Below are 15,231 nucleotides of genomic sequence, written 5' to 3'. Positions count from 1 at the left end.
GTGAATCAAATTAAACATGAACCACGTTGGTCATTAAAATAAATACAACATATAAGGATAGCGATGCGCATGGAAACCTAAGGAAATTTAAGTTTCAAGACCAAACATGATCCATCTTATCTCAAAACCAATTATAATGGAAATTCATGCCATGCAGAAAAAACTTAATTACTGGGATCTAGTAAGCGCCAGTGTGTTAATTGATCAGGCCTAGATATGCTATTTTTTTAGGGTTTATTAGTTAAGCATGACATAAATTAAAAGATAGCCTGCCTAGGGATGCAGCAAATTGAAGGTTTATGAATCAATATGAACCAGCTTATGATCTTTCAGAATTAAAATCAAAAACATATAGGAGGTAATAGCCATGCCTAAATATGGGACCATACACATCTGGGAATATTGGGAGGCATGATTTCTTTCTTTTTCATATCTGAATAATCCACTAGATCTTAGCGACAACATCTTCTTGGGAGAAACTTATAAAGAAAAAGGTAAAACAATGGATTTAATATTAAGTAGTATTCTGCGTTACGGTTTAAGTATGTTTTAAACAAGATGCCAAATTTAAGAAAACAAGGAATAGTTTTTAGTCTTGTGATCTTAAAAAAAAAAAAAATGTTTATAATGTACCAAAATGTCATTTCTTATATATATATATATATATCACGTAGAATGTAAATATCATGTTAGTGCAAACTAAAAGAGTTTCTACAAAACAAACTACAATTTTGAACTTGATGACCAAACTAAAAACGTATACGAGAGAATGGTATCATTATATATGACTTCCCCATCAAATTTATATGCTGTTATTTTATTTTTAGGCGTCTTAAAATGTTTAGCATCGATCTCTCTCATCTAATTACTGTACAACTTTGATAACTTTCATGGCTTAATTAAGTCGGCTATTCAAATTTTAAATTATGATTTGATGTCGTTCTTTCTGTCAAACTAATTTTTTAACTATGAGTTTAACGCACAATTTAAATTAAAATTTAATTGCTATATCCAGTAGAATTTATAAAAAAAAGGAGACAAATGAAATGATACTGATAGGAGTAATCAAGCACGCATAAAGTGGGCTGCTGCTTAGTAAGATTCAACTATTCAAGTAACATAACCTTCGGTCCAATTAACAGATTATTTGGATTTTGGACCAAATATTTGCCCCAATCCAACTTTATGAATTAATATCCTTATCAAATAGTTGACGCAAAATATAGCTAGGCTAACAAGCTCGACGGTCAACTCTGCAAACAGATGCAACTTTATCAAGTTTTCTTCCCCTTTTTTAGTCAGTGTCTGGCTGTCTGCCTTTATACTTAGTTGTTATTTGTACATGATGAGTATCATTTTCGCAACCCTTCAACTAATACACTTTTAAGGGTGTAAAGGTTTAATTATACCTAATCCATCTCATCTACTCCTCTCATATACCCAATGGAGTTTTCAACTTCTCTCCATTTTAAGGACACATATATATACTCCCATCAACGTGCTTGATCACACATCAAACTCATTCCAGAATATCATTTCGCAAAGTATAACAGAAACAAAAACCTCTACCCCTCTCTCTCTCTCTCACACACACACACTCACATCCATCAGTTTCTTCAACCAATGGCAATTAAAAATTCCAACTATTTTCAACTCAAAGCCATTGTCTCATCCCTACTAATTCTAGCTCTCACCATAACATTTGCTACAGCAGGTCGAATCCTTGACAAGGAAGTAGCCACCCCCACCGTAGCTCCAGAAAATGCTCATCCAACTGATCAGGCACCAGTTTCAGGGGCAACTGCGAGTGGTGCAGCTGCTGCAGTTACAGGTATATATACTAGTTAGTAATATATTAAATTGTGTGATCATCTTATCTAATTAAGAATTTAAATTATTACAGAGGACATTTATCTTAATTAATTATGATATTAGGTATACGCCCCTCGATGACATAATTATGTGCACCTAATTAGGTGCATGCAGGTGCCATTAGATAGTCCGCAATATATATTTAAAGTGGGATTATATTGTCTTACATCGGAAGACAAAAATGAGTTCAAGGATTATATACGTATATATTTTCCGTTTTATTTAAAAATTTGAATTATTTAAATTCTTTAAAATTTAAATTTAAACGAACACTGATGTTTTATGAAATAATGTTGACTATATATTAGAAATAACCTCATTTTAGCTTACATAAAATCATGCCTTCTCTAAGAAGTTGCGTTTTACGTTGAGGGAATTAATTGCCTATATTTCTTCAAAATACGGTCTATGGAAAGTAATTCTCATGCCTATTTTATAGCAGGTGCAGCACCTGCAGCTACGGCAGCTGATGCTGCCGTAGCCGGTGGAGCAGGTGCAGCACCTCCAGCTACGGCAGCTGGTGCTGCTGTAGCCGGTGGAGCTGGTGCTGCGGAAGCAGGTGGTGCTGGTGCTGCTGTAGCTGGTGGTGCTGGTGCTTATGATATCATACATTTTCCTTCTTCATGCACGATATTCTCGGAGGATCAAATCCTTCAGCTATAGCCGTTACAGGAATTGTAACAAACCCCGCTGTGAGTGGTCAAGTCCCATTCGCAAAACCAAACGGTGCAGTTTTAGCAGTTGACAACGGTGTCCCTACTAACAATGCCAACAGTGGAATTATCAGCAACAACAACATCCCTTTCCTTACTGGCCTAAGCGGCATAACATCTAATCTTGTTAACCAAAACAGTAATGGAATAATCGGTGGAGGCAACGGTTTACCAGCAATTAGTGTGTTTAAGTGATTGGTTTGTAATTCTGGTGTGTTTTGCTCAGTGATTGGATGAAAAATATTGTAATTTTGTCTTCTTGAAAATTTATTGTAATTATAAGTTTAAGCTCCAATTTGATAGGAGATGGCTTCTACTTCTGTTAAAACTTAAATCTGCTCAACCTATGTCTTGTTTTTTATTTTTTTTTTATTTTTAATATTGTACTCTTTTACATTTTTGTAAATAAGAAATTGACTCTCCGACTGTGGGGCATGCGATTGATTTTTTATTCCTTGGGATATTATAAGTATTCAATTAAAAATTCTTAGATGTTCTAGCACTGTTTTTTAAATGCAATGCAGTCATCGATTCTCCTAAGAGATCACAATTGTTGGGCAGAATCGAAATATAATGTTGAACAAGTAAGTGTAAGCGTTGAGTTTTATGGAGTGAACTCAACGGTCGCTGAGTAGGATTCGGCAATAGATTTGAGTTGGTGATTTTAAAACATGCTTTTATGGGTCCGCTCTGCACCCAACCCCGAGTATATATACTTGGGAAAATTCGTCATTTGCAATATCCCTATTTTGTGCTGGTCTTTAATTGTTGCACCTCATAACAAACAACTTTTCATGGGACATATGTCCTGTTAGATAAAGTTCGATTTTGAATGACAAACCATGTCATTTCTTCAATTAGAAACCTCTGGTTAAAAAGTCGGCCCGTAGGGTAACGTAAAAGCCCAACTTGGATTTGGACAGGTAATTGGATCTAAGTTGTCTTAAACTTGGGCCATGAAGATCTGTTAGCCCATATCGTTCTACCCACGTGCAAAAATATAGGCAGGCAGCAGGCTTGTACGTTGTCTTCTTTCTGCCGCGAATTAGGGTTTCTCAGTTTTAACATTGCCAGGAGAGTGTGTATAGAGATACGCCATGGGTAAGTGAAGCTCTCACTCTCTGCATTTTGTCTTTGCTAATCCTAATAACCCTATTCTCATTTTGTAGCAAGGATCAAAGTTCACGAGCTGAGACAGAAATCCAAGACTGACCTTTTAGCTCAGCTGAAGGACCTGAAAGCAGAGCTTGCTCTTCTACGTGTTGCCAAAGTCACTGGTGGTGCCCCTAACAAGCTCTCAAAGATGTAACCTTTTCTACCTATTTTGCAGTATATTCAAGTATTTGTACCTATGATTGATGTTTAAATTGACAAACATGTAAAAAAAATTTATCCCTTTGAAGTATATGGAAATCTTTATACATATAACTGATGTTTAAATGAAATGGGTTGACAAAGATGTAATTTTTTTTTTACCCATTTGCATTATATTTAATTAAATACTTATACATATATAACTTATGTTTAAATGAAATGGGTTGGTGCAGAAAGGTAGTGAGGTTGTCGATAGCACAGGTGTTGACGGTGATATCGCAGAAGCAGAAGTCAGCACTGAGGGAAGTATACAAGAACAAGAAGTACTTGCCTCTTGACCTCCGTCCCAAGAAAACCAGAGCTATTCGTAGACGTCTTACTAAGCACCAGGTACTTTTTACTATATTTGGACCTGTTGAATTGTTGTGATTATCCTGTTGTGTTATTCTACGGTAGTTTCATCGTTTACCTGTTTAGTGAAAAGCTGCATTGTAGTGATTCGGTACTCTTTCGTGTCATTTTCTTAGCTGAATGTTCTGTTATTGAGTTTTATGTTGCTACGGGTTTTGTACTTGTTTGGCTCTGGGAAATATAAGGAATCTTTTAATAAGAAAGAGCTGCATTGTTGTGATTTGTACTCTGTTCTGTTAATGTCTTAGTAAACTGAATATATTGTCATGCATTTTCTGCCGTAGCTTGTTTTTGTACTCGTTGGCTCTTGAAATGTGTGGTGCATGTTTTGGTAGCTGTAAAGACGCAATATTCAATCAATCTTTTTTTATGCTCAATTTATGTCATGTTTGGTGGATTTTGTTTTTTATATTCCCTGGCCATAAATCATTTTGATTATCTCAATCAACCACAAGTAAAATCTGCAGCTCATCTTAGCATGTCCTGTATCCGTTTACCTTAGGTGGAGTCTGCAATTTGTTTGGACAGAGGGACGACTTAGAAAGGTTAAGGGGGAATATTGGAGGGAAGAAACACAGTTTCTTTTTTATTTTATTATTTGACAAGAATGAAGTAAAGCAATAAATTTTAGTTGATAGTCATGTGCCGGATCAATAATGCCCAACTTTGGATGGAAATAGACTCTGAGCTTTTATGCTTTATGTAGTGAATTCACTTGGAAAACTGAGTTCTCCAAGCTCCTAACTTTATCACCCTAAAGCCGTAAACGAATTGAATTATCTTCAGAGCTCTGTTGCACTGGCTACTTGAACTTTCACCTCGTTGGTGAAGGTTCGATTCCCCACCTTGTAGTGCCCTTCCCTTTATGTGCTTGAAAAAATTGAATTACCTTGTCAAGAACAATTATGCAGAGTGTTCTATTTTGTCTTTTTATTTAGGGAAAAGGGTAAAAATATCCTTTTACTTTGTTTTAATGGCTAAAAATATCCCCCCTTACAATTTTGGGTCATTTATGCCCCTGCCGTTATGAAAGTTAACAAATATACCCTTCATTTGACGGAAATCCCCAAATTGATTCGAATAACCTGATTTCACAAAAAATAACCCACTCCCCTATTTTACCTGCCCTGATTCACCTCCTAAAATAACCCATTCTTCCCTCCCATAGTCTCTCCACCTTCGGCGTACTCCATTTCCGACCAACCATTTCTCCCATTCCCTTCCCCCTTTCTTGATTTTATATCCCGTTTCAGAAATTTTGGCATAGTAGCCATCTCCGGCGAACCACGAAATCAATAAACCATTCTTAATATAAATATTCTCGATGTAACAGAGGCTTGAGGTTGATCATCAAACAGAAATCCAAAAGTGGAGTTAACTGAAATCAGATAAATTTAATTCGAAGGCACAATATGTACACCTGGAGCTATCAACAATTGATTACCAGAAAAAGTGTACACAGATGATGGCAAAGGATGAGTTTGTGTGTGTATTTCAATATAAAAAGCCAATTCACAATCATAAACCCATCAAAAATTTCGCCGGAGATTGCTACTTTGCCAAAATTTCTAAAACGGGATATAAAATCAAGAAAGGGGGAAGGGAATGGGAGAAGTGGTTGGTCGGAGATGGAGTTCGCCGGAGGAGAGAAGGAAGAATGGGTTATTTTAGGAGGTTGGTCGGGGCGGGTAAAATAGGGGAGCGGGTTATTTTTTGTGAAATCGGGTTATTTGAATTCATAAAAGCAGGGGCATAGGTGACCCAAAAGTATTTGTTAACTTTCATAACGGCGGGGGCATAAATGACCCAAAATTGTAATGGAGGATATTTTTAGCCGTTAAAACAAAGTAGAGGGATATTTTTGACCCTTTTATTTATTTCTTTGAGTAAATTAGTCAAACGAATTACAAATTAGGTCCAATGATCATACATAAGAAGTATTTGCTTGATTGTCAGCTCGAAAAAAAGTCTCAAAAGACCGATCATCTCTCAAAATCAATACTGATTTAGGGGGGGCGGGGGGGGACTAAATGGATGTAAAGAATCTGTATAGGCAACACCAGCTAATTGGATAACCTAGATTGAGAGTTATGACTTAGCTGTTAAACCTAGGTGCCAATTCTTTTTAGTATGATGAGAAACTTGTGTGTCTGTACATGGATAACTGAGATTTGAAGAACATCTAGATATAGAGAACTTTTGAGTTGGATTAATAGTCAAATTTTATAGTATTGGAATAAAATGACCCTCATAGAGCGGAGTAGATTAGAAGATTCTGCAATCAACCTAACTAGTTTGAGATATAAGCATGGTTAGTTGTTTGAGTGATAGTTTTACAAAAGTTGAATATAAAGTATATCCAGTAATCATGCATGAGAAGTATTTGTTTGATTGCTCTTTTATATCATTTGCTTGATTGCAATTATAGTTTTATCCGAGATTCAAATTACAAACTAGGTATGCTCGGATTGGTTTCGTTACCACTATAGCGTGAATCCAGTTAGTCTTAGCTGAACTATTTTGTGGAACTATGGGTTATTAACTCTAGATCTGGCCTGGCAATCACTGTACACTCCTGACATTTCAGGTATTACCTGGTGCTATATTTGAAAGATATGGCTCTTCCATGTCCTTTGACTTGAATTTATGAAACAAATCACATCTCCCTTTGAATAATAACTAAAAGTACCCCGGTGATGTCTTTTTGGCCTTCTGGTAGTGTATGTTCAGGTAATTACCACATGCTATATTTGAAGAAATGATTCTTAGGTGTTCCATGCCCTATGAATTCATATAAACAAATTGTCTCTTCTTTAGATTACCTTAATTTCACCAGTAATGTCCTTTTTCCCCGCTTCCTGTTAGTGTATGTCAGCTAAATACCACATGCTATAATTGAAAGAAATTGTTTTTAGGTTTTCCATGTCCTATGAATTCATAGGAACTCATAATGTTCTTCGGATACCTAATATTACCGCTGCAATGCCCTTTTTGCCTCTTGACTTGTGTGTCTCTCTACTCTGCATAGCTGAGGCACTTGCCGGTTTACTTTGAGTTAATGGCATAGCTGTGGTTTAATGTACAGGCATCTTTGAAGACAGAAAGAGAGAGGAAGAAAGAAATGTACTTTCCACTTAGAAAGTATGCCATTAAGGTTTGAATTCATCCAATTTAGTCACTGAGATATTAGCAACTTCCCCAGCAAAAGGGTGGATCAATCCAAACTGAGTTGTTTTACTTCCTAAAACATTGCATTATGAAGTGTAAACTTTTGCTTATTTTATTTTCCGGTTTAGTTCCCTTTTTAGAACTCGTAGCTAGAAGTAATGTCTATGCACCAATCGCCCTAATCTCCGGTTATAACATTGCCGTCTTTTTCTTGTGAACGAGTGGTGCATGGTGTCCAGTTAATTGAACGAGAAAAGAAAGGCAAACTCTAATATTTTGTTAGTTCGTATCTGTGTGTTTATATTCTACTTTCTCTACTCTTTATATGGAACTATTTCTTTCGGTGTATTGTATGTAAAGCTTATGCATTGAACGTCATTCTTTATTTCTTTAAACTCCTTAGGGGCTGTTTGGTAGGACTAGGGTGTATTAAAGAAATAATGCATGTAATAGCTTTGGTATTATTAATCTTTGATTGAGTTTTTCAACCAAACACCCTATTTAGTATTATTATACATAGCAAACCACGGAATTAGGCTATTAGCAATACAAGGGTTATTAATATATTGATAAGCATGGTTAAAGACAGAACTGTCCTTAATACACCAAACTAAACATTGGAAAAGAAATAATTCCATCATAACTAATCTCTGCATAACTAATACATATTCGGTACTATTTTTTATACCTTAACAATTGTAATACACGATGAAGCAAAAAAAGTGCTAGATGTTTTGACTAAAAAATTATAACTAATTAGTAATGATAACTCATATTAACTTTCAGTACAAATAAGAGATTCTACCTTGGCATGGGTTGCACAATTAATTAGATCGCCAGTTGTTTTCCTTTTCATTGAAATTGAAATGAATACGGTTTAGACCTCTCTATAACGGCACTCACATATAACAACACTTCTCTATAACAGTCAAGTTTTTCCGGAATAGATTTTTTATGTTATATTTTGCTTCTCTATAACAGCATTTCACTTATAACTGCAACAACCAACTTGATAACAATAAGTTTTTTGTCAAATTACCCCCCATATAACAGCTATTTTCTTTTTTTGGTAATATAATAATTAACCATCTTTATAAAAATAAAATATCTATAATTACCAATAATAAGTGTAGAGATTTTGATCAAATATTTGATCACTTAATACACTATTTATGATAAAAAAATATCATATGTATTTATATATTTCCATCATTAAACGATTTTCCTTCGTTATAAAAAGTGTGATTAAGCTCAGAATTTGACAATTAAAAATGAAAATTGGATTTCATGCATTTTTTTTTGCCTACAACAGCAAAATATTATTTAAATGTCAACGCTATTATAGGTCTATAACGGCCATTCTTTATAGCGGTTGAAAAATTTCGGACACAACGATGTTATTATAGAGAGATTTGACTGTATAAGGTAATATCTAATTGATGAAGAGTTCTGAAGCAATTGGCTCTATCAGTTAAAGAAAAAATTGGCCAGAAATAGACAATTGCTTCAAAAATATATCATGTATTTGTCAATTCTTGAGTCAAAGCAGCATGTGTTCTCCTCCTTTTTTGTTTTTTGGTTAGTTTTGTGCCTCTCCTTTGCTTGTCGTCAATCTTTTAACGTCATCTTTTCAGTTTTCAACAATTGGACGCAGTCCTTTCTTCTTTCAACATTTCTAACGTGCACAACTTTAAGATTGAATATTATATTAGGTTTCGAGAACTAACATATTTTTTGGAATATTTTTACTAGCTCACCTTGTCGATCCTAATTCGCCTCATTGAAGAGAGGGAGTTACAATGTGCTGACGGTCGGTAGAAAATTAGTCACAATGAATCCTTACAATATACTTAAGAAATCAAATTTGGTCAGAGTGTACACAAGTTAGATCGGACACTATAGTTATAAAATATATACATGCTAAAATTATTTGAAATGGAACTTTAAGGAAAAAGAGTTAGTCTTTGATTTCATTTTTGGGAAGCTGGTTTTCTAAAACTAATTGTATTTAATTTAATAATTTTAAAAAATAAGAACTAAAATTCTGATACACTGTTTCGCAAATCTGTCGCTTGAACTATTAGTTCGGCCCCTCTTACGAAAATATTAGAAGAAAACAGCAAAACAACATACGTTCTGACTATGTTGCATACTTTGGTACCACAGCAACTCAAAAGATAATTGGAAGTATAAAAACAATTAAAAAACGATCCACATAAATGAAAGGAATTGCAGGGGGGGGGGGGGGGGGGGGGGGGAGATTAGAACATTAGTTAATTATACCAATCCTACAATTATACTTCCGTATGTAGATAGCAAATTAGCAATATTTGAGACGGAACTGATTATCAAATAATGTTCGTTAAATTTAACATTTGTGTTTTTCACAAGTAAGCTCAATTGTAAAACGAGTCAACAGTTACACAACTAGGGAGTAGATGGCGTTTTAAATTAATGAACTTAATTGTGTGGCGGCTTAATTTATCTATCTTTGCGTCATACAAATGTCTCACGTTTTTTCTACTTTCTCTTGTTGTTCCTCCTATCGTATTGACTTTAGTCAACTTGGTATGCCAAATCTCGTAATTAGGTTAATCAAGATCAAAGATTTCTTCATGTGAGTCGATTTAAAGTTGATGATTTATGAGTCGACCACACTTTTTTTTATTGTTCTTTTTTTTCGTTTGGTTATGGGGATGGGGAAATTATCTTTCTTAGAAATAAAAAAGAGGAAAATGTTTAAGTGGCTTCTTGGAGATCGGTGTATAATAATACCTCATGTATTTCGCGACAATAATAATAAGACATATTTAATTGGATTGTAAGCCTAAGGAGGCACAAAGCCTCTTAATTAATACGCACATAATATTTTTTATTTTGCATCGTATCTTCTTCTTTTTCTTTTTTTATTCTTTCTATTTTGTCTTCATGGATAATTCAACAAAAATAGTTCTTTTGTTATGTTGTCTGGAAATTATGATGAGATGGAATTCATTAAAAAGAATTTGAGTTGATGCCAAAGTATAAGTAATCATAATTGCAGAATATTCGATATAATTTTTTGAAAAGTTTTGGAGTAACAGTTTCTTCAAATATAAATTTGAAAATGAATTTTTGGAAAATATGCTAAGTTAGTTTTTAGATGATGATTTCGTTATAAGCACCAGATGTGAGTACGTATTTATGATTTTATATTACATTTTGAGAAAATCGTTTCTTTTTTAAGATGATTTTTAGAAGTCCAAACTAAATTATAATCTACTATTTTGCAAACTACTCACTTAACCTCTCTACATTATTAGCGGAAGAATAAACAATATTTTGCATTTCAAAAAGAATCACATAATGAAGGCAATTGCAGAAAAAAAAAAAAAGAATTAAACGAAAATCAATTTGGGGAAACGTTTCGAATCAAAGTGATAATATAAATTATTAGTTTATTTGTCTTGATTCCAAATGTAAACAACTATTTATTGCACAGTACCAAACCTCTTTTTTGTGCGTGTTGAGGGGGGTGTTGTGCGGGTGGGGGAGGAGAGAGAGAGAATCAAGAAACCAATTGTTTTTTTTTTTTTTAATTTTATTTTTCATTTTATGTTTCATATCTGCTTTTAAACCTAATTAATTTGAATTTATCTCAAGAAATCTTAATTGGGAGATAAAGTATTTTCTATCAAAGACGAGTTCATTCATATTATTTAAACTGAAACTTCTTATCAAGGATGAAAGAAAGTACCAACTCACAATATTTAATGATAAAATTTCTATTGTATATTACATTCAAATTGCAAATTAGCAATATTTAAAAAGATGCATGATCAAATAATCATTGATTTACTTTTTGTATTTTTCACAAGTTGTTGAACGAGTCAACATAGAAAAAGATCTATCTAGGTAGTTGGAAGTATAGCATTGTTAATAAAATGAACTTAATTATGTGGCTTAATCTAGCTTTGCATCATACAAATGACCACGTGTTTGTTCCTTTGTAGCACCTCATATTTCTTTTGGGTTTTAGTCAACTTAATTGGTACGCGAATCTCAGTTAGGAATGCAAGCTAATTAGGTTAATTAATATGAAAGATTTCTTCCCCTGAGTCAACCTCAAGTTGATGAGCTATGGGTAGTTCACAGTTTTTCTTTCTTCTTTTCTTTTATTTTTGTTTGTGATTCTTTTATTTTGGTTTGGGTTGCGTGGGTGGGTAGTTATTCTTATGTTAAAAGAAAAGTGTTTATTAACATGCATCAATTCTAAATAAGATTAGCTATATAAATTCTCACTAACTATAATTCCTCTTTTAAAATCATCTTAGACTAATATAATTTAAAAAAAAAAAAAGAAGATGAAAGTGAAAATAATTACTAGAAGTTAATTAGAAGATTCTTATAAAGTAAAGGATCTAATATAAATGTATTAGAGTGACTAAAACATATTCCTATTGAATAATTGATATCATCTACTCCCTCGTCTCAATTTAAGTATCTTAATTTGATTGGGCACGAAGTTTAAGAAATAAAAACAATTTTTTTAATCTTGTGATCTTAAATTAAAGATGTATATAGTCCTTTAAATCTTATGGTCTTAAACTTGTTAGTTGTCATCTAGAATGTTGGAATTGAAAAACTTAGTAAATATAAAATGAGACACTCCTTTTGGAAGAGACCACAAAGGAAAGTAAGACACTTAAATTGAACGGAAGGAGTATAAAATTAATTTTTTTACTTTCATCGTGCTTTATCTTTCGCCAAGTCTGCATATATTAGTTTTAAGAAATTGTAGGTCTTTTGAATCGATTTCCTTATATGTGATTTTAAGTTCTTGTATTTCTTTTCTAACATCTTCACTTATTATAATTTCGCACCTACGAGTCCGTACAAAACTGGATGTAGTACCGAGAGCCTACTTGGATTGGCTTATTTTAGGTGCTTTTAAGTCAAAATAGTTTTTAAGCACTTTTAATTAGTAGTGTTTGGGTAAAATTAAAAAAAAATGTTTTCAAGCACTTATTTTTAAGCCAAAATAACAAAAATAAATCAAAAGTCATAAATTAGAATTCCTAACTTATGACTTATGTCTTATAATCAAAAGCTATAAGCTCATCCAAACAATCTCCTAATATTATTTCATTCGTTGATTATACATGTTAGTGCGTTCCCTTGTTTTCTTTTGAGCTGAGGGTCTTTCGGAAACAGTCTCCCTACTTTTTTAAGGTGGGGTAAGGTCTGCGTACACTTAACCCTCCCCATACTCCACACTGTGAGATTCAACTGGGTATGTTGTTGTTGTTGATTATACATGTTAGTGCGACAGGAATAAGGCACCAGATCCTATTAATATCCCACTTATGGAGGAGAAGCAAGATTAACAAAGATAATATAACTACATTTCCCCACAAACAAAAATAGAAAACGATTTCTTTTTCCGACACTTACTCCTCATTGGTCGGTTTTTATGAAAGAGTCAAGTAGTACTTGATCAACACTAGTATATATTTATTTATATTCATCGATCTGTTTCCGATAATTGGAAACATAAGTTTTAACTAACATGAATTAGATCCTCTGGGCCGGTGCCCGGTAGTCGGTAGATATTTTATCTGTAGCTAGAAAGTAGAAATATATAGTTTGGAAGTTTTAATTATAGTAATGAATATGGATAGAGGGCCTAATTAAGTAAGAACCAAGACAAAGTACGTAGAGATAAAACGGTCATATGATTTGGCTTTTGCGACATGCATGACCGACGATTTTATAGTAGTAGTATTTATTTATAGCAGTTTAGCACCGACTTTATACCAGGAAAATGAATTGAAATTGTTTTAGTGGTACTATGTTTCAGTTTTCACGTTGTCCAGCCAATTTTCTATGGGTTCATTATAATTTACGTTCAAGACAAATACTCCCTCCGTCTCATAATAAGTGTTATCTTAGCCAAAAACACGCATATTAAGAAACTAATGATGAAGTGTGAAGCTTATCAAATTACCCTTATGTAAAAAAAATTACTTTTTCCTCTTAATGATTAGAGCATGCACAAGTAGTCCATCTTTTGACATTGGTAATCCAACCATCATCATTTAGAGTACTACTACTTTTTTTGTCCAAGGGCAAAGTTGGAAAACACTAGTCAATATATGCATTGGTTTCCTAAGGTGACACTTATTATGAGACAAAAAAAATTTGACTAAGGTGACAATTATTATGAGACGGAGGGAGTAATCATGTCTAGGTATCTTGATACTTATAAATTATAATAAATCAGTGGACAGAGAAATTCTGTAAGCAGAAGTAAGAAAAATGATGAAGAAAACTATGCATGATATATTCTTTAATTATGCTTGCTTAAAAAACAAGTTAACTTTTGCATGGTAATCATGTCATTTCAATTATGAATTGAATGTAACTTAAATAGATTCATAGAAAAGAATGTTTAATTGATTATTAAACTGAAGTTATTATACTTACTACTACTGTATATTATAGTTTGATATATATATATATATATAGATCATTAGTGTAAAATAAGTGCACAATATTTCGAGGCCTCGAATGCAGTTTGGGCGTTGGCAAATTAAAGGAATTTTATTGGCATATTCTATTAATTTGATGTAAATATTTGATCATGATAATATCGACCTAGTAGAAATACTAATGGTAAAAACAAAAATGATTACAATTTACAATCACTCCAATCAATTTGGAGCTATCGAGACTTTGAGGATAAAAAATCTCACATTACTATAAAAATTACTAGTTGCAAAGTCCAAAGCGTTGAAGGGTCTACTCTTAACTCACTAAACAATATCCTAATTAATACTGTACTTATTATGTACACTTCTATGAGGGAAGAATCCTATCCATTGTGCAATAATGAGAACGGAAAAGGGCCAAAATTATCCCGAACTTTAAAAAATAGTTTATTCATATCTTTCGTTATACTTTAGGGTCAAATATATCCTTAGTGGTCGTTTGGTTTAAGGTATAACATGGGTTATGCCGGTACTAATTTTTATACCACGTTTGGTATAAGGTATAGATTTATCCCGAGATTATTTTATACCTTGTACCAAACGTGGTATAAAAATTAGTGCTGGAATAACTCAACTTATACCTTCTTAACCCACTTATACTGGTATTATTTTATACCATCTTTCAGATGGTATAAAATAATACCAACAGATGGTATAAATTAGTCCCGGGATTGTAATCCCGGGACTATTTTGACCTCAAACCAAACGACCACTTACAGTTATACTATGAGGTCAATTATACCCTTATGTCTAACTGTTGCCACGTGGCATCATCCCAGCCCTTTAAAATTATTTTATCCTCAAATAATTTTTTACTCACTAAAATAACTCAATCCGACCCGAAATTTTTTTTTCAGCAAAAATAATACGGATAATTTTTATCTTTTTTTCTGGAAAAATTATCCGTATTATTTTTGCTGAAAAAAAAATTTCGGGTCGGATTGAGTTATTTTAGTGAGTAAAAAATTATTTGAGGGTAAAATAATTTTGAAGGGCTGGGATGATGTCACGTGACAACAGTTAGACAGAAGAGTATAATTGACCCCATAGTATAACTGTAAGAGTATAATTGGCCCTAAAGTATAACGAAGGGTATGAATAAATTATTTTTCAAAATTGAGGATTGATTTTGGCCCTTTTCCGTAATGAGAATATTACCAAGTACTCTAATTCAGCTAAATAGATGAAGTAATGATTTCTTAAGACGAAAGCTTTTCGTGGTA

The 15,231-nt window shown here is 33.2% G+C and overlaps 1 protein-coding gene and 1 pseudogene across 1 annotated transcript; both read left to right on the top strand.

Moving 5' to 3' along the window:
- The first annotated feature begins 1,623 nt into the window (after positions 1-1,623).
- Positions 1,624-3,090, top strand: LOC132626341 (dirigent protein 10-like; annotated as a pseudogene).
- A 443-nt stretch (positions 3,091-3,533) lies between these two features.
- LOC132605384 (large ribosomal subunit protein uL29-like) lies at positions 3,534-7,767 on the top strand. The gene is made up of 4 exons (XM_060318548.1): positions 3,534-3,686; positions 3,755-3,890; positions 4,133-4,289; positions 7,396-7,767. The coding sequence occupies exons 1-4, from the start codon at positions 3,683-3,685 to the stop codon at positions 7,468-7,470; spliced, it is 372 nt and encodes a 123-aa protein (XP_060174531.1). The 5' UTR covers positions 3,534-3,682; the 3' UTR covers positions 7,471-7,767.
- Positions 7,768-15,231: the final 7,464 nt, after the last annotated feature.

The sequence above is a fragment of the Lycium barbarum genome, chromosome 1 (genome assembly GCF_019175385.1).
Source record: "Lycium barbarum isolate Lr01 chromosome 1, ASM1917538v2, whole genome shotgun sequence".
NCBI classification, from domain to species: Eukaryota; Viridiplantae; Streptophyta; class Magnoliopsida; order Solanales; family Solanaceae; genus Lycium; species Lycium barbarum.
This window is presented reverse-complemented; position numbering and strand designations above follow the sequence as displayed.

Bases quoted from the DNA above. Each gene is read 5' to 3' on its own strand.
- LOC132605384 (XM_060318548.1), top strand. The intron at 3,891-4,132 runs GTAACCTTTTCT...GGGTTGGTGCAG, and splicing joins CCTAACAAGCTCTCAAAGAT to AAAGGTAGTGAGGTTGTCGA. The intron at 4,290-7,395 runs GTACTTTTTACT...TTTAATGTACAG, and splicing joins GACGTCTTACTAAGCACCAG to GCATCTTTGAAGACAGAAAG.